Source organism: Triplophysa dalaica, chromosome 22 (assembly GCF_015846415.1).
Source record: "Triplophysa dalaica isolate WHDGS20190420 chromosome 22, ASM1584641v1, whole genome shotgun sequence".
NCBI lineage: Eukaryota > Metazoa > Chordata > Actinopteri > Cypriniformes > Nemacheilidae > Triplophysa > Triplophysa dalaica.
The window spans coordinates 10,827,640-10,846,145 of NC_079563.1; the positions used below are offsets into that span (position 1 = coordinate 10,827,640).

At 36.2% G+C, this 18,506-nt stretch overlaps 1 protein-coding gene across 1 annotated transcript; it reads right to left on the reverse strand.

Moving 5' to 3' along the window:
- Positions 1-242: 242 nt before the first annotated feature.
- On the reverse strand, positions 243-17,901 carry pitpnab (phosphatidylinositol transfer protein, alpha b). Its single transcript, XM_056737302.1, has 12 exons — positions 17,732-17,901; positions 13,898-13,928; positions 7,472-7,617; positions 6,881-6,972; positions 6,034-6,041; positions 5,779-5,853; positions 5,436-5,519; positions 5,240-5,317; positions 4,994-5,104; positions 4,628-4,750; positions 3,120-3,203; positions 243-1,926 (listed from the first exon to the last, which is right to left on the reverse strand). Exons 1-11 carry the CDS (start codon positions 17,746-17,748, stop codon positions 3,156-3,158), a joined length of 813 nt encoding a protein of 270 aa, XP_056593280.1. The 5' UTR covers positions 17,749-17,901; the 3' UTR covers positions 243-1,926; positions 3,120-3,155.
- Between the last annotated feature and the right edge of the window lie 605 nt (positions 17,902-18,506).

Consider the following 18,506-nt stretch of genomic DNA (forward strand, 5'->3'; position numbering starts at 1 on the left):
GGAATAGCGACAGTGATGGGCGGAAAATATCTGAGGGTTCATCATTGACATCTCACTTTAAGTGTTTTTTATTATTAAGACGAGGCACCAGAATTCCTTAAACCATTATTTACTGGTATGTCTCATGAACCATAGACCAAATAAAGTCACCCAGAGACAACATCCAGCCAATACTGACCCGCTATTTACTGTGGCTGGGTTGATGGGAGGCTGTGCTAATAGACTGGCAGGAAAGTCTGAACTATTTGAATAAAGTTTTATATTTATTATATATATTTATGTGTTCATCTACATTTATTTTTATACTATATACAATTCAAATACATACAGTACATCCATACATCACCGATTAAACTCAGGACCAACAAAGTTCTGGTGTATTGCTGAAAGATGTTATTGATAGGAAGAATGTAACACAGCTCGACAGCACAGAACCTGCATTCACTTCCAAATAATTCAATTTAACCTCATGCATTACCAAGAGGGAATTAAACTCTCTGTGAATTCGTGTCGGATATCCCTCACGCAATAAAGAAGAAACACTACTGAGAAACACGCACGCACATCCACGTGACTGAGAAAAGACTGATTAAAAACCCACATGACCCATATCGTCGTCCCTCTTCCCAAATTAATGTAAATAAAACTAAAAGAATTGGAAGGGAGAGTAAAGGCTACAGTAGGCTATCTGTGTCCTATTGACACAACATTCTGAGAAGGGGTGGACTATAACCCTAAAGTCACATTCTCACTCGACGTTTGGTATTTTGAGGGGTTGGTGAAATGAAAGGTCGGTATTATTGCTAATATCTGGATAGATATTTTGTTTATCCTCATGGCGGGTTTTAAAACGGGAAGATATTTAAGGTTCAAAATATGCAAATAGTGTAAAAGGCCTTCATTGAGCACCAGTGCTGTGCTGGCAGCCAGAAAAAAACAGACGTTTTCTGAAAAATGACGAGGTTTGGTGTTGCCTTTTAAAGTTCCAAAACGTGTGAACGAGCCAATGCGTAAAGGGGCGGAGCATGGTCGTGATGTAAACCAATCAAAAACCTAAAAAAAAGGCTAAACCTGTCTTCTAATACAAAAAATCTAAACTTACTTTAAACAAACTAGCACATTATCACACATAACAGAAATGATGGAGCACAAAAGAGGACCTGAATCATTAATACTAATGCACACATACTTGATCAATAAACAATGAGTACTTTAAACTTCAGCTTATTTCAAAGACATGTGTCTGATACTGTTTGATGGAGTTGAGAATGAACCTCTGACCTCCGCTTTAACATGACCGAGCACTTTTCAGTCAAAATGAGTTCAAAATGCATGTAACAGGGGTCAGGGAACACCGAATTCACATAAAGATACACACTTAAAAGGCTGATAGCTTAAAAAGACCCGACAAATAAAAAAGGGTAGAATGAAATGAAACCGTACAGCAACAAAAACAAATCACTTCAAGATTAAAACGAAACACATATACGACTTGGTCAGCAAAAACGGACACTGAAGAACAATCACTTGAAAACCCTGTTTGTACACCTGTCACAATAACTCAACTGCCAATAGATATTCTGAATATATGTACACACAAATATTTTCTGCTTTACATAGAACTCAACATCGTAAAACCTATTTGTTTGCCAGACATGAGAATAATGATCTGACAAAGTTTCTGGCGAATCCCCCCTGTATTGCCTTACATAGGGAGACTTCACATATTGGGCGTAACTTTAACCAGGTTTAACAGCCTGTGGAATTAGTCAATGTGCTTCATTGGAAAAGAGGAATGCTCAGGACGAACAGGTCACACAGAGGGCTGGATGAATCACTTTACGGTAAAAATATGTGTTTGCTTCGATTGAGGGGGGCATAATGCTGCTGGTCTCCAGTAGTTTAGGTCTGATCTGAGAGAGATAGCTAGAGTGGACATGAGAGAGAGAGATGAGGAAAGCATACAGATAATAATATATATGTCAAAAGCAGTTTCAGTTTTAAGTACAATCTGTTGCATTGCCCTTACAAAAATTAACAATGGCTTAAGTAGAATAACTTTAAGTCAATTGTTGTAAGTTATTATAAAAATTATAACCATACACTGTAAAACACACTGTCTTATTTTTTAAAGTGCCATCAGACTGGCTTTACAAGGTATTGTTTCAACTTACTATTTTACATTTTAAACATACGTTTTATTTCAGTGTATAACTTTTTGATTGAACATTTAAAGCTAACATTTTTCACAGTGTAGTTTTCAGAAGGATTCATCATCGATTCGACATTTCAGTAATTTCAGTAATATCATGCTTAGAATACAGACACAGTAGTGACACAACAGGTATTTACACAACGGGGTCTTATGAAACAATGTTTTTACATGACCTCATTGCATTGCATATACAGCCGTGGAAAAAATTAGGGACCATTCAAATTTTTTATTAAATCAACATTTCTAGATGTATTGAGGTCATTCCAGTCCAGTGTCTGTTAAATTTCAACAAAATCAAACCTCAGGAGTGACATAAAGTCATCTAACAGCAATGTGACAGATTGACAGCATGACAAAACACATGAAATGTGATCAAAATAACTCTTCCTAAATACATGTACAGATATTACTGTTGTATTGCTTAAAAGTAAATATGAACTTGCAGTATTTATGGTCTGAAAAAATAAAGAGCATCTTTTCTGTTATTTTGACCTGTTTCTCCAGTTTTCATTTTCTGCAAATAAAAAATATTTGTATTTGAAATTCGGGAGAAATGTTGTTAGTAGTTCACAGAATAAAACAAAAATGATAATTTCACCTAAACACATATACCAATAAATGAAGAATTTGAAAAATAATTTTGAAATGGTTTTCAATTTTTTTCTACGGCTGTAGATTTGATTCCCTATGAAATAATTATGGTTATTTTGCCTGTTTTAATCACCTTTGTGTAAAGAATATTCTACAAAATAGATAGAAATAGATATGCTAAAAAAAATTGTACACTACATGTATTTTTGTCAAGGTTTTCCCTATCTTAACTTCTGAAGCTATAATTGTGAAGCATTTTATAACTCTCACTTGATTTATAAATGCCGTTAGGTGGCGCCAAAGATTCAATTACCATTATGAATGGCAGCATCCAGCACCACAGAGATCATCAGTCTTCAAGTGCCACCATCCCTTTCACTGGATCTTTCACTCTCATCTGAAACAGCACAGGAAAATATCAAATCTGTAAATGATTGTATCAGTTAGCCCAATGCATTCAACTCAACATGAAAAAATAACAGCAATATAATCACTGTTTAATAGAATACACAAAAATGACAAATGTGGAAGTTGTTAGGGTGCGTGCATGTACACAGGGTATTATGTACAGTAATCCCAGTAATCCCCATCTCTCCCCACCATGTTTAGATGTGACCCTCTCTGTAAACATGACATCCTTTCTATTATTATTTACCACGAAAACATTTAAATTAATATGGCATAATTGAAAATGTAAATTGAACAAATGTGAAACATTGCTTGGGGCCCCTGAGAGTCTGAGAGAGCTCTGAGGGAGAGGTCCAGGAAAATGTCTATGGATCTTGGGTGTGATGCTAACATGTTATGACATCATTCAGTCCCCAGGCAGGACCTGGGAACAGCAGACTGTGACATGCTCTGCACTGCTGCCCCTTTTGTTCACACAGCGCTTGGACCTTATAATGATCTGCATTCAATCATTCATCTCACACATTGTGCATGATTGTGCGGTGGGAAAAACTGCCAGAAGGTGACATACTCTTTACATTCCTGAACATAACCAATGACTCAGATAAGCTAAACTATATGTTCTTCTGTAAGAAAGACCCAACAAAATTACCTACTGGTTCATTTTGTAAGGTACTTGGCAAAAAAATGAATGAATAATGATCAATAAATCAAGTTATATAAGCCATCAGCTGCCGTCCTCTATTTCAGTGGTTCCCAAACTTGCTGATATAAATGCAATGAATCATTCCACTAATCATTTTTCATTAAAAAAATGTATGTAAATATAAGTTTTAAAATGTTTAAATTAAATCAGATGCTTACATTGTAATGGTAAGGCATTGTTAAAAAATAATGATCTTAATAAAATAAATTAAATTATCTCACTCATTCTATCACTCACATGACAGACAAATGGCAAAAAAGTAAGTAAATAAAAGGTAAATAGATAGCTTAAAGATCATTGGTCAGTGGTTCTCAGACTGGAGGCCCCCAGATGGATCCAGGTGGGCAACAGATTTTGTGGCATTTTTGAAATATAGAAATTGATCAAATATTGCATGCATCAAACATAAATAAAACAAGCCCACCAACCAAAATAATTGACGTTCCAGCATTGTATAACTGAATATGTTTTTGGTTATGGTAAGTTTAAGATTATAAGTCTTTATTTGGGGAGCCCCAAATCCATGCACCCTAGACAATGGGGGATTTCAAACAAAAAGTTTGAGAACTACTGCTCTAAATCACCATTAGCATTAAGACATAATTGTCAGACGCTCATAAAGTATAAATCAAATATATCCAAGTGAATGACAGAGATGTGGAAATATTTGTATATGAGTGTAAATGAAGTTCTGGGTGCCATCAAACCTCATCCAGCTCCTTCCTGGTCTCCTCCTCCATTCTACGGATGTCCTCCATGTTTAGCTCGATCCATTTATCAATCCAGCAGAACAGCTGCCGGTGGAAATTAGTAAACAAGCGCTTCTCTTGCTAATAGAATAGAGAAAATTTGTTAAGAAAATAAAGCACAAATTCATTTCGGAAGAAGGATGTTGCATGTTTGGAGGCCATGAGGCGACAACAAAAACTTGCAACCGAGTCTACGTGATTAAAGTCAATGTCAAAAAAATAGTTAAAGTCAAAATGCAAGGTCCTATTATTAGCATTTACTTCTTTTTAAATCAATTTTGATTATACAAAAACTTCCATTATAGATGTTTCAAACACACTGACCTTTTGAATGAAGTTTTCCACTTTGTTTTGCAGCCCCCACCACTTGAACTTAACAGTTACCAGTTTATAGGCACACATGTGTGGACAGTCTGTCTTTTTAGGAAGCTCTTTCTACACACACACATCCAAAATCTATTAAGCACTTGGATATATTTCCCACAATATATTTTCAAGGTGGAATTCAAGCGTACAGCTCATACATAGAGCCCAATGACGATGTTTTAAATTAAAGGGTTTTCCTCCCACCTTCCAATCAGGTCCGAGCGGCCCCCTCCCAGTCTTTACAGACTTGATCTTAGTAGGGTCTTCTTCTGGTTTATAGTCCTACAGAGATAGAACTCTTATCAGAATCACACATGGTTTCCATGGTAACCAAACACCTTTAAATGTCTAAATATAGGTGGTGAGGTGTGATTCCCGTGAAGCGTGTTGAACATCTCACCTTTAGCTCTACCTGACTCCGGTCTGCAATGTCTATGTACACAACGTCCACCTTTTTCCAGGTGTCTGGGTCTAGACCATGAACCTGTACATATTTAACAAAATGAATGAAATTGTAAATAGGCGAGGGGTGTAAAATGTAAGGATCTAAAATGGGTCCATAGAATACCAGTTAAAATGCTTTTAACCAGCATGATTTGAAAAACAACTTTTTACAATTTCTTACTACTAACTCCAAAAAATTTGACTTTGGACCTTTCAAGGAAAAATTCACATAAAACTGTCTGACAAATGTAAATGATGATTTTGACCTACTAAAAACAGCTAAATGATGTATCACTTACATTGTCCTGCTGTCCCATATCAGGCTTATGCCATGTCTCAATCTTGATGAGGAAGTTTTCTTTCATATACTCGTTCTAAAAAAAAAAATGTCAATAAGACAAACTGATAAACCCCAATAACCAGTCGACTGACACATATTTGTCATCTCTTCATTCCCTGAAAGAAATGTGTTTGTCTGTGTTTGTGTGATTTGTGATTTACTGTAAATCTACATGTTTATAGGTGAGTCATACTTGTTAAGAGTGAAAACTTACTGTGATTACTGAAGGGTGATATGACACCGGCATGAAAAAGAGAGGTAATGTAAATTAGATACTACACAACAATATCAGTTTAAAAACATCCAAATTTATTTATGATTAATTGTGTCTGATCTAACATGACATTTCCTGCTGCAACTCAACGTTTGTGTGGAACATGTTTTTAAATATCTTAAAGGATTTGGTTGTTGTAAGTTAATAATGGACAGTTGTAGAAGGATTTTTATTTATTTTAATTGAATTTATTTAGGATTTTAAGAGGCCTACTACTTAATTGTTACAAGGTGTGATGTGAACAAAAATATTGATCTCTTTTATAGACAATATATTGACTCTTTAAACAAGTAGAATATATTATTGTATTGATCTCTGTTGAAAATTTACAAACTTTGGACTTTTCGGAAACTTAAATGGAACAACCCTGATGTAATACTACAATGCTACTGTATATCAGCTTGATGTTTTAAAGGTAGACACTTTTATGAAATCTACATTTTACATGTTTTAGGCACTGCATAGCAGCTGGTGCCTGATATATAAATATCTTAGTAAAACACACTTTAGCAAATTAGAAATCGTCCATCTATGGGACTGTGGGAATAAATATGAAAGTGCTGGTATAATCTGAGTATTCTGTGCTGTAACTCCACTCCTGCTCGACTCAAACAGTGAATTATTCAGCACCCACAAACGCAGTGACAGAGAGACAATGACAGAAGTAGAAACAGATACAGTAAAGCAATAATTATAATAAGAGAGCAACCAGAAACACAGCAAACAAGTCACGAGCAGACGTTAAACCACAACAAGAGAAAACACGAGAATACACGCTAGTTGTTACCTGTGCGACAGTATGGGTAGGCGTTCCAAGCTTTCTCGTGAATGTTGAGTGCTGACGCCGGTGCAAGCATCCGCACAAATGAGGGGACTTTACTGAAGAAGCAAAAAGAGGAATGAGATGGAGACTATTGGGACTGAAAGGGGAAGCATGGAATTTGTTTTTTTCAGTGTACACAAAAATGTAAATTCTGTAAGCCAATCTTTATTGTTTTCTTCATTTAAATAACTTTAATGTAATTTCTGATGTTCTCTTCTATTCAACAAAAGTGGATGGGGACAAATGCAAAAGAAAAGCTCAATTCGACTCAATTTTTACATTAGCTTTATGCTAATCTGTTGTTATATATTACATAACTCATTTGAACAACTTTTTATGTTCTCCATTGTGTGTTTTTTTTTTTCATTTTTAGATTTTGACCATGTCAGTCCCCATTCACTTTCACTAAATGAAAAAGAACAGGATATGTTCATTTATGGAGTAAAGATTAAGAACAACATGGATTAAAAATGTCCGAATTATCATTTTTGGGTCTACTGTACCCATAACACATTCTAATGTTATACATTTGTGGGCGCGTGTAACTGTGATTACCTCTGCAGGTGATAGATTTTGTGTGTGTACTGTCCCTTCTCTCCATCCTTCTCATAGGGTTCGTTCTTCAACACCTCCACACCTTCTCCTCCTCCCGTCTCTTTCTTACTGGCTTCTGCTACTGAGTACAGCTGCCCTACCTGATACTGTGAGACACACACGTACAGTATATTCAGTATTTCAGCAACCTCAAACTTTATACACAATTTTGTGTACGTCTGATAAAGATCTGGAGATCTGATAAACATCTTAGACAACGCAGGTTTACATACATTCTAAATTATAAACATCTCACAGACATCTTCTAAACGTCTATATGACAGGAAACGTCAAAGAGACGTATTGCACATGAGCAAACATTCAAAAAAAAACATCTTGCAGTCGTTAATGCTCAAATCAAATAGACATTTCTGAAATGTCTCCAAGTCTTTGTTGAATTAAGAGATGTGTTTAGTTAGCTTGGCCGTTACCAGCTGAAACCAGTTGAGACCAAAGAGAAGTAGGCTACTTTAAGCTGTTTTTGTTTTCAGCATGGCTCCACTTGTTAATCTATGTTGAATAAACCCAGAGAGTTCAAAAACAAAGACTCCCTTCATATCATAATCACCTCTAATCCTGTGAAGAATTTAGTTAGAACATAAATGCAGAAACACTTACAGAGAACTACACAGGCAAACCAATATTTGTAAATATTTGACTACAGTACGTTGGGAAATGCACAATTTAGCTCTTTATTCCTTTACTAAGTATTATGTCTCCATTTTCACATGGGCAATTCCAGCATTATGAATGTGAAATTATTAGTCAAAACTTGAAATAAAAGTTCTCAGAGAATGTATTTAGTACCAATATATTGAATCATCTGTTTATATTTTACTAAACCCCTGATGATAGAGTCCAGACATCAGTAGAATATCAGTCTATGCACAGTTTTACTATTTTAAAAGAGAAAAAATCAAGCGTTATGGATGTGACAATAAAGAGGTAAGAATTTGGGAGACAACATACTTTGTATTTCTGTGAATTAAATGGACAAAACAGAAGCAATGATAACCATCACATGGAGAAGGTATAGATCTTCATAGACCAAAAAATATAAATAATTTTATTTCAATTTTCATGTGCCCATTCATAAGAAATATGGACGGACCATTATGGATGTGACAATCCTGACTATGATAAACTATTCTTGAAAAATAAAACAAAAAATGATTAAAACAAATGTAAAATAGACATCACATGGATATTTAAAGGGGTGATTCACCGGAAATACGTGTTTTTCTTTGTCTTTGTTGTGTTATAAATTGCCCATGCATGAATTAGACACGTAAAATTGCAAAAAAAATTGAATTGGAACAAAGATGTGTTTCATCTAGAAGCGAATGCTCACCCAGACCTGCTTGAAACGCCTCGTGTTACCAAAACCCCGGCGAATCTACGTCCGTTTGTTACACGATTTGACTGAGACGGCCCAAATGTATACGTAAGTATGGTGGGCGTACCTGTCAGTACAATTGCTTTGGAACCTGATGTTCAAAATATGGTAAGAGGCGTTGCATTTCCGTGCGGTATTGGACCAATCACTACGCACTAGTGACCTGGCCAATCAGAGCACACCTCGCTTTTCAGAGCGATGAGCTTTGTGAGATATCAGCGCTGTTCAGAGAGGCGGAGCAAAGAGGAGAGACAAACATGCACGGTATGTGGAAAATACAGCGTTTTTTTACCTTAAATCATGTATACACATTGTATTACATCTAAAGCAAACAACAATATTCGTTTTAGCCGCGACAAATGACCCCTTTAAATCCCCAAATATTGACATTTTACTAATTGTATGGTGAAAACCATACAATTTGGTAAACCTTTGGTAAAGTTTTTATCTTAAGGTTGACATTTGCATGGAATTGTGCACATGTTATTCTTATTTTTCATGTATTTCAATATTTTGCACAATAAAACTGTGAAGTTTTTGTCATGCTGACAAAACACATAGTATTGTTCAGTGTAAAAGAATCCAGTGTGAGGTAAAGCGAGTTAAACAAAGTGATTTGCTCTGTTTAGTGTCAGCACTTAAGAGTCTGAGCTTAGGCAGCACAACTCCAGAGGCTCAAGGCACCACCATGAATCCTACCTAGAAACCACTCTGACAGTGTAAATGTGGTTATCAATACCTGAACACAGTGTTCTTCACATATGAGAATGTGTGAAACAGACCGAATAAAAAGAGAGAAATTACAGAAATCCTGTTTATACCCGTTTGAGAGAGAACAAGAAAGAAGAATAAAAGAGAATAAGTGACAGACAGAAAGATAGCAGTCGGCTTTCTGCTTCTTGTGCAGTGTGGTGTGTTTGTATATGTGTCTCTGTTTCTACATGCAGTGTCATCATTCTTTCACCAATCAGAGTTTTCGGCCAACCTGGCTAGCCAATCAGAGGCCAACAGCAGCATGCGTCACTTTGCAGCACTCTCTGCAAATCACACAAACACGCATCATCCGATTCGTCTGCAGCGGATGTGCTATTTTTTGTACATGCCTGTTACATCTGTCTATATTTAAACTGACATTGAAAATAAAAGCATAACCTTTATGAATGAACAGCATGTGACGTTTCTTGAGTGCAAAATCTGGTTAAGGCCTGATTGTAGTTCACTGACGTTGATGGTCAAATTTACACTGGACATAGACTTGTGTGCCGTTGACTGTGAATGACAGAAATTTCATATGAAGACAGGAAGTGAAAGTAAACGTGGGAGTGTCACAGGGGGCCATTGACTGCCCAGCTGCCCCCTTAAGCAAGTAAGCTTTCTTAATCCATAATTCCCCATCAAATGAATGAACTCCAAGAATAGCACTTTGCTCTCTCGCTTTAAACAAAATCAGCAAATAAAATGCGTCTTTAGGCTCCTGGAAGCAGATGAGGGATCAGAGCTTTAAGTTATATGAGCTCATCTGATCTCAACATGAATATTTGGCCTTATTTGTTTACATTCAGTAAAGTCATATACGATAAGTAACGTAAAAAGTTGTTTTCATGTGTTAATTTTTTTAATTTAATAAACACTGGGAGATTGATTTAGCAAGATTATTTTAATTTACTAAAGTTTCAGTTTTGAAAACGTTTCTGTTCATTGAAATCAAATTAAATATTGACCTAAAACAATTTAATGTTCCCTCAAAAATAAACAGAAATATGTTTAAAGCACTAAAATTAAGAAAAACTGAAATAAAAATGAATTAATCTTATATAGACCGTTTCATCAGACAAGCATGCCGGGATTGTAGCTAACTTCCGGTCTGTGTTTGGCTAGTGTCTAATAATATAACTATTTATATTTAATTTCATTTATGGTCAGATATTGTATTTTTTATTGTATAATAATTGTATTGAATAAACGTTTTTTTTAATTTTGTTGTATGTTCATTTTATTCAATAAAAATGTATTGAATGGGTCCTTTAGTTTTGATGTATTTAAAGAAACTGTATAGTACATTGACATCTAGCGGTTGAGCTTTTTATCACAGTCTAAATTAAGTGTTGGAGAGACAAGTTTAGCCATCTACCGGTTATTCTCAGCTGCTTGACCAGGCATTCTATTATTTATGAATGTGAACTCTATTATTGAGTTAAGGGAAGTCCGTGAACGCATTTGTTTATGTTGTTACTTTGAAACCATCTTTAGCAATTTAAAAAAAAACTAATAATTTCTCAAATGTGAAAAACATTAACACCAAAATGGCTAAAACTCTAACAAACATTACTATAAAAACGATGAATCTAAAAATAAAGGCTAATCCATAGCTATAATAACAATTATGCAAAAAATTATATCATACAGTTTATTTCCACTAGTTATTATGCAATGTTTACGTGAAAGTGTGAGTATATTAAAATGACCAAAAAAAGTTCTTAATTTAGGCTACAGTTTCAGTAGACATGAGAAGGATATAGTCTCAATACATTATAAAGCTTTCAGTAATGTTGAATATTCGAATTGTTGGCTTTTACAAATTTCACAAAGTTATGTAGCTAATGTGCAAGAAAAGAAAAAATAAGAAAGTAATCCTCTATCAATAATGCATCAAGTGATGTGAATGCGGTAGCTTCCCATAACCAACAATGTTTAATAATGGGAATGAGATTTAATAGCTCCCATAGCTCCATCTACTCTTATGACAAAAGGATGATTTTCTCCAACTGAAAATAAGCCACTTCATAATGAACGTGAGAATTGTTAGTGTTTACTAAGCTCACAGCACACATGCAACTCCAAAAAAAAAATTGGATACACTTTTTTGGGGGGGGAGTAAATATACAAAAATCTTCTGGATGCCAAAAAGGAAACCTTCATCTGACAGGAAGGACATATGATCAAATTTACTTCACCAAACTTAATCGGAGGGAACAGATTTATTCGTATCCAAATGCAACTTGGCTGACTGTCCTGTTTCATAGGATGTGCTGAGGTATGTAAAAACCAGTGCAGATGGAAAGGGAGGCCTCACGGGCTGGAAGAAGCAGACGTTTAATTTGCATAATCCAGCCCAGGCAGAGGGTTTGTCCCTTAAGGCCTGATTCAACTGTCTCGTACAGTAACAGGGCCACAAATAGAACCGGGAGATTACGCGAACATGATGGTATGACACAAACAGCTGGAAGAGTCAGGTAGTCTAGAAACAGATCAGGATTATTATGAGATCTAAAATTTAATCGGAAGAATAATGACTTCATTTGTCATTTTTTCACCAGATCACACTGGTAGTGCGGGAACTTGTCTGAACTCCATGTTCTGGGACCGCTGCAGATTATTTTGGTCACACTTCATTTTAAGGTCCAATTCTCACCATTACAAACCATTAACTATGACTTTTGCATCAATAAACTCTTAATTTGGTGCTTATTAATAGTTAGTATGATAGTTGTTAGGTTTAGGGATGTAGAATATGCTCATGCAGAATATGTGCTTTATAAATGCTAATAAACAGCCAATATTCTAATAATATCCATGCTAATAAGCAACTTGTTAATATTGAGATTTGGTCCCTATACTAAAGTTTTACCTTTATATTATAACGGTCTAATGGATATTGCCCCTCGTCTTTGAAAGACTTTAAAAGATTTGACCGGCTGAATTCACAGATATTATGTATTCTTATGTATTCTCTGGTCATGTATGTTTTCTTTACGATTATTTGAGGTGATCTTGTTTTCCATCTGATGAATCGAGACACTAAACAATCACCTTTCAAGCATGCGATACATTGTCACTCCTATGTACTTACATTTATTATTAATAACTCTGAGCATCTTTTTGAGAAAAATACAGTATATGTGGAGTTTCAGGCTCGCCTCTGTTTACCCGCACCAAACGCAATAGTAAAACATTTTTCTTAGATTAGAATTCTCATATTAAAGGTCCAGTGTATGAAATGTGGCTGCATCTTGTGGTGAGGTTGCAAATTGCTACCAACTACTCACTCCACTTCTTCTTTTTCAAAGCACTACGGTGGCTGACACATGACTAAGATGTTTTTGGGTTTTTGCTTCTTTGCCGAAGGAGATAACATATTTAAAAAACGCTATCAGTGCAGTTCGTCCTTTTAGGGCTACTGTAGAAACAACCCGCAGTTTTATAGTTAGAAGAAGTTCATTCTAAGATATATAAAACATACCGCTTCATTATGTAAGGTCTTTATACATCTCTGAAGACATAGGTATATAAATTATATTGCAGTTGTATCAATAGATCCTCTTAAAAGATTACATCAGGACTTTTAAATTATAAATATTTAATAAAATAATCCACAGTTTTTGCGGAAGACAGAAGCAAGAATAAACAGCCAAGACTCCAAGGAAAGCGAGCGAGAGAATGACAAAAGCAGGTGGTATCAGGTGACACATTGCAAATTCAGGATCGGATCGCTCTTCATGGGAAATAAGGAGAGTGCAAAACAGAGTTAACAGGGAAAGCTCATTCTGAATAGGACAGAGAAAAGATGAGAGAGAATGAATGAAAAAGTAGGAATTGCTGACTTGGCTAAAAGCAAAAGCTATTAATACTGGCAGACCCCCAGAGGAGTAATGCATTAGTGATTTGCATGGTCCGTATTGGGATTAGACAGCATGAGAGAAGAAATATTCATCCTCTTGCTGCGATAACGGACTCATAACTGACTGAGTGGCATAGAGGCGTCCGTTTCGGCATTACAGATCTGTGGCTCCACACACACGGTGAGAATCACAACACTAGTGTCGTGACTGCTGTCAAAATGAGCCAACACTGAGTCATCCACACTCAACAAATGTAAATCGATGACTGGCACCATTGCGCATCCATACGGAAACAAAGTTTGAAATCAGTGTCATTACTAGATGCATAACATGCAGTACACAAACATTTACACAAACACTTAGTTCACTTACCTCCTCCACAGAAATCGGTAGGATCACTCGACTGCAAAAGAGAAAACATAAGAAATTATTTTAGAGCTGCTCTACTGACAAGAATGATAAGTATCATTATGCAAAATAATTATGAAATGCTTTTACTTAGTTACCATTTTGGCCATGTGGTGCTGCATATGAATAAAGTTCTACATGCTGATAATTTATATTAAAATAAACTCGGGATCCCTGGAATTTATAGCTCTGCCAAAAATTCTGTCATTATTTATTCACCCTCATGTCGTTCAAAGCCTGTATATTCCTCTTTCTTCTGATGAATACAAAGGAAGATATTTTAAGAAATGTCTCTTTGGTTTTGTGTCCACACACTGAAAGTCAAAGGGGTTCGATGTTTCTGTTTGATTTCAAAATATCTTCTTTTGTCTTCCGAAGAAGAAAGTCATAAAGGTTTCAAATAACATGACGTTAGTAAATGATTGTAAATAGTCCATATGGTTGGGTTCTAAAAAAAAAAAAAAAAAAAAGGAAATGAAATGAAATGAAACGAAACGAAACACAACAATACTAAAAAAATATATAAAATAAAATATAATTTTTATTTGATGATGTCCCTTCACAATCATAACAAAATATCATAAAATCATAAAACCATAATAATTTAATTGTATTACATTTTAAGCCTTAGAACAATAATGAAGAAACTCTAACATCATTTTTAGTATGCATTAAGATCTGCTTAGCTTTGTTTCTTTAACAAATGTGGTCTTAAGTACAATATAATGTATTGAATCTACTCATATTAGCAAACCTATGAAAGCTATTCCTATTGGAGCATCTCCAATATACTGTTTCTAAATGCTAGCTGGCGACGTACCATGCGCTGTGCAGCCTGCATATATAATCAATACTTTTCACGAGTAAGTCAACACCGCTGCCTCTCTCCATTCCAGTTAAGCGCTCTTATCATCTGTCGCATGTCACCAGCGCACTTCAAAACTGTCCTTGCATGTGACGGGATGCACTGGTAGTTCTCCAATGACCAGATCTAATGTGCAGATGAAAGTTTTAATGTACTCTTAGATTGGGAAACTCTATCAAGATTTCACTTATGTTTCACGTAAGAATATGAACCTATAACATTAATGTGGATAACTTGGCGTGAGACATGACTTTTAATTTTAGGCTCTTGGAAAAACCCGTGCAGTGTGAGGCGCTGTTGAGATCTCGTGTGAGATTACTGCCCCTTCTCTAAAGACAAAATTTAGGGCACCATTTGCTTTCTATTACTTTTCTCTAGGAAAAGCAACTAATATATTTAAGAGATCTCACTTGTGATTTTCTATAAATGAACCCGAACTTTATTAAGTTTATATTTTAAATGTAAGTATTTAGTAAACGGTTACAAAGAATTTGGATAACAACTCAGTGTCTGCTTTTGCATTCTTCAGTCCTGAACACTGATGCTATGGGCCATATCAAATGCACCATACACTCTGTAGGTCGCTTCAGCAAATATCACATGCTGTAGTCACCTTGCCCTCAAAAGCGCTATTCGTGTCTTGAACCGGGACTATCGGTCACCGCTGTGGATTTAGTGTCTCATCTACTCTGCCTCCATGACACCAAGGCAACTTTCTGCATTATAAATGCTGCTGACCGCATGGCTGCATATCTTTATATCGGACAGACTTTACTTATTGTTTCGTTAACAAGACAAACTAGTTAACAAACTGATTCTGAAATTTAATACACAGCAAAGGTCAGCTTCCCTTTATTAAATATACTAAACAAACAAGCATTCAGAAATGAACACAATGCTCTTATATTGAGGTTTAATAAGGTCAGATGTAAAGTTACATGTGTTATGTGTTACAGGTGCAGGAATAGGGTCAACTAGAGTTCTGGACTCAGGAGATGTTTTGTCTGTGTCTGGAAGTGAACTGGGTCACAGAAAAGTGTCAGTACGTAAGACCTGAGAACAAGAGGTCAATTCTTAAGTTAAAATGGACTGATTACATTCAATCATGATCAGCAAGAAAAAGAAAATAAATACTTAATGCTGTTAATACATAGTGGGACAATAACATTTTAGGTGAAATATATTTGAATCATTAAGGGATGTATAATTTCAAAATAAATGCTGTTTAAAATAGTTTCACATTGAGCTACGCAACAGCACAGGCCACTTTAAAAATGTATTTCATGTCAACTAGTAGCATACCGAAAACATTAAAAATAGTAAATAAAGTTTCTTAAATGCATATAGTAATTTTGGATAAAATGCTCACTAAATGCATAACTGTTTAAGAAACTTGTTAATTTATTTTAATCGGTGTATGTTCGGAATCAAACCCCATGACCTCTTCACTGATAACAGATAAGTGTTAAGAAACACAAAGTTTTTAAATATAACACAACGCTTTCCTTGCATAGAAATTAAGTAATTCACAATACAGCATTGAACTCTGCCTTTAATACACTTGATCTCAAACATCAGTTCGAGTTACAAAGGTCTAATTCTTCACCTGAGGTTATTTTAGTGTTGAAGGTAATTTTTAGTCCATTACTAAAAACACCAAGTGCCATGGTCAGCATCCCCGAAGGACCTCGCTGCGCGTGTACAAGCATCTTAAAAGACTAACGTTAGATGAGTCGTGTAAATTGTTTGCTGATAAACCGATTATGTAATACTGTTTTCAATCATTTAAAAGCATGCACACAATACAATAAAAAAACAATAGCCTACATACACTATGAAATAATGCAGACATCTTCTAAAAACGGCAACTCGTTTTCGGTGTCCTCTGTCTCTTAAAACCTCCTTGACGTCGTAAAAAAGGACGTCAGAGAGATGCCCATGACGATGCGAGGATGCGCACGTGTCGATGCGTTGGCGGCGCGTCCTTGATGCGAGCGTCGCGATACATCGCGCCTCTCTCCGAGTCACACGTGAAACTCGTGAGTGCGCATTGTTGCGCTACTGAACACCTGGGCAGCGTTTGCGTGGACATTCATAACCAAGATAGATTTGCGGGCAGATATAAGAAACATTACGCGCACTAGGCCATTATGTGCTTAAGTGCAAAATCATATTAAGTTTTGTCAGAGGAAATATCTATGATGTTTATTGAGGTGGTGAGAAGCCTCAGATGTTTTCAGCTGTGACCTTTTTGCTGGTGTGTAACGAAAGGTTATTAATATTTCAGAGGGAAAGGACAGGGGAGGTTTGGAGTAGCCTATATGATCAAGTTATAGTTAGTCCGGTTCAATGAAACAGATGCTCGAATTACACGCGCAAGGTGAACGGATCCGGGGTTCGCGAAAAGCGGCCGGTTTGTTTAAAATGTGAACGTAATTAATAGATGAACGGGGTCTTAAAGTGTTCATGTGCGCCATTTAATATCGGAACGCGGTGTACTAGTACTAGCCGGTCCGTTTCACCTTCACCAGTATCAATAACACCACGAAGAGACAAATAAACTCATTTGATCGCCTCTAGAAATCCAGTTTAAACAAATACGCGTTTAACTAATAAAACAAAGAAATAACACGAGAAAACATTATAATTGCACGATCCAAATTACCCAGATGCGTTTTTAAACGCAAAGAACTTGCATTGTGGGCCTATTTAAAGAATTGCTATAATTATTCATATTCACCAGCGTTGTTTTATTAAATGCATCAAATATAATCACGACCAAGGGATTTGATGAACGTGAACTGACATAAAGTCAAGTTTACAATGTCGCCATGGCCTCTGGCGGTGGGATGCGGTCGTGGTACCCGCGCTGCGCGCATGGACGGAGGATGCTGCCATCACAATGAGATCAATAATATAACAGCTGCACTTACAATTCTTTAATGAGCATTTTCTCTGGTTCTCTGTGCCTTCCCGAGATAACGTCGTTTTACACCAGGGTGAATGCAAATAGGTGTCGAGTCCTCGGTTAGTCCCACGGTCTCCTTCTCCCCACCTCACCCGCTTCTATGTCATTCTAGGGAGCGTTTTTCTATTCCCACAGATTCACTTCCTGATCAGGGCCGAAGGGGCGTGGTGTGGAGACCTGACGTCATGGGGAGGAGGGTGATCGTCGGCTTTTTGGTATCTTTGAAAAACCAGGGACGACCGTGGACGGATGGTCTGAGGTGGTCCCCTTTGTGATGTAACAGCTGGTGGCCGTATTGTTGGTTTTGCGGCTTCAGGCTACGCATTGTTGAATTAATATCATCTTCCTTTAGCAAATTATGTAACAATAAACCGGTGGAGCCTATTAATAGCACATCTGTTGCCAGATCCCACCATCCGATTATGTTCCTTACATTCTGATCTTCGCAAGCCGTAGCATTTCTCAAAGCACACGTTGCACAACTAAGCACAGGGTCTCAGTGTGGTCATTAATAGCTTAATACAGTTTCACAGCCTGACACAAAGGCAAAGCCATTATTCCAACACCTTTGTTCTGTTCAGTAAGCAAACAGTAGACCTTTGTGCTTTCTATGTTAAATTTTAATGCAATGTGCAGTAGGTATTAGAAAGGATTAGTTAAATTATCTTTTAGCTATCAGTATATCATAATGCAAACTTAAAATCTATACTGACTTTAAGAGAATAAATATCAATTCAAAC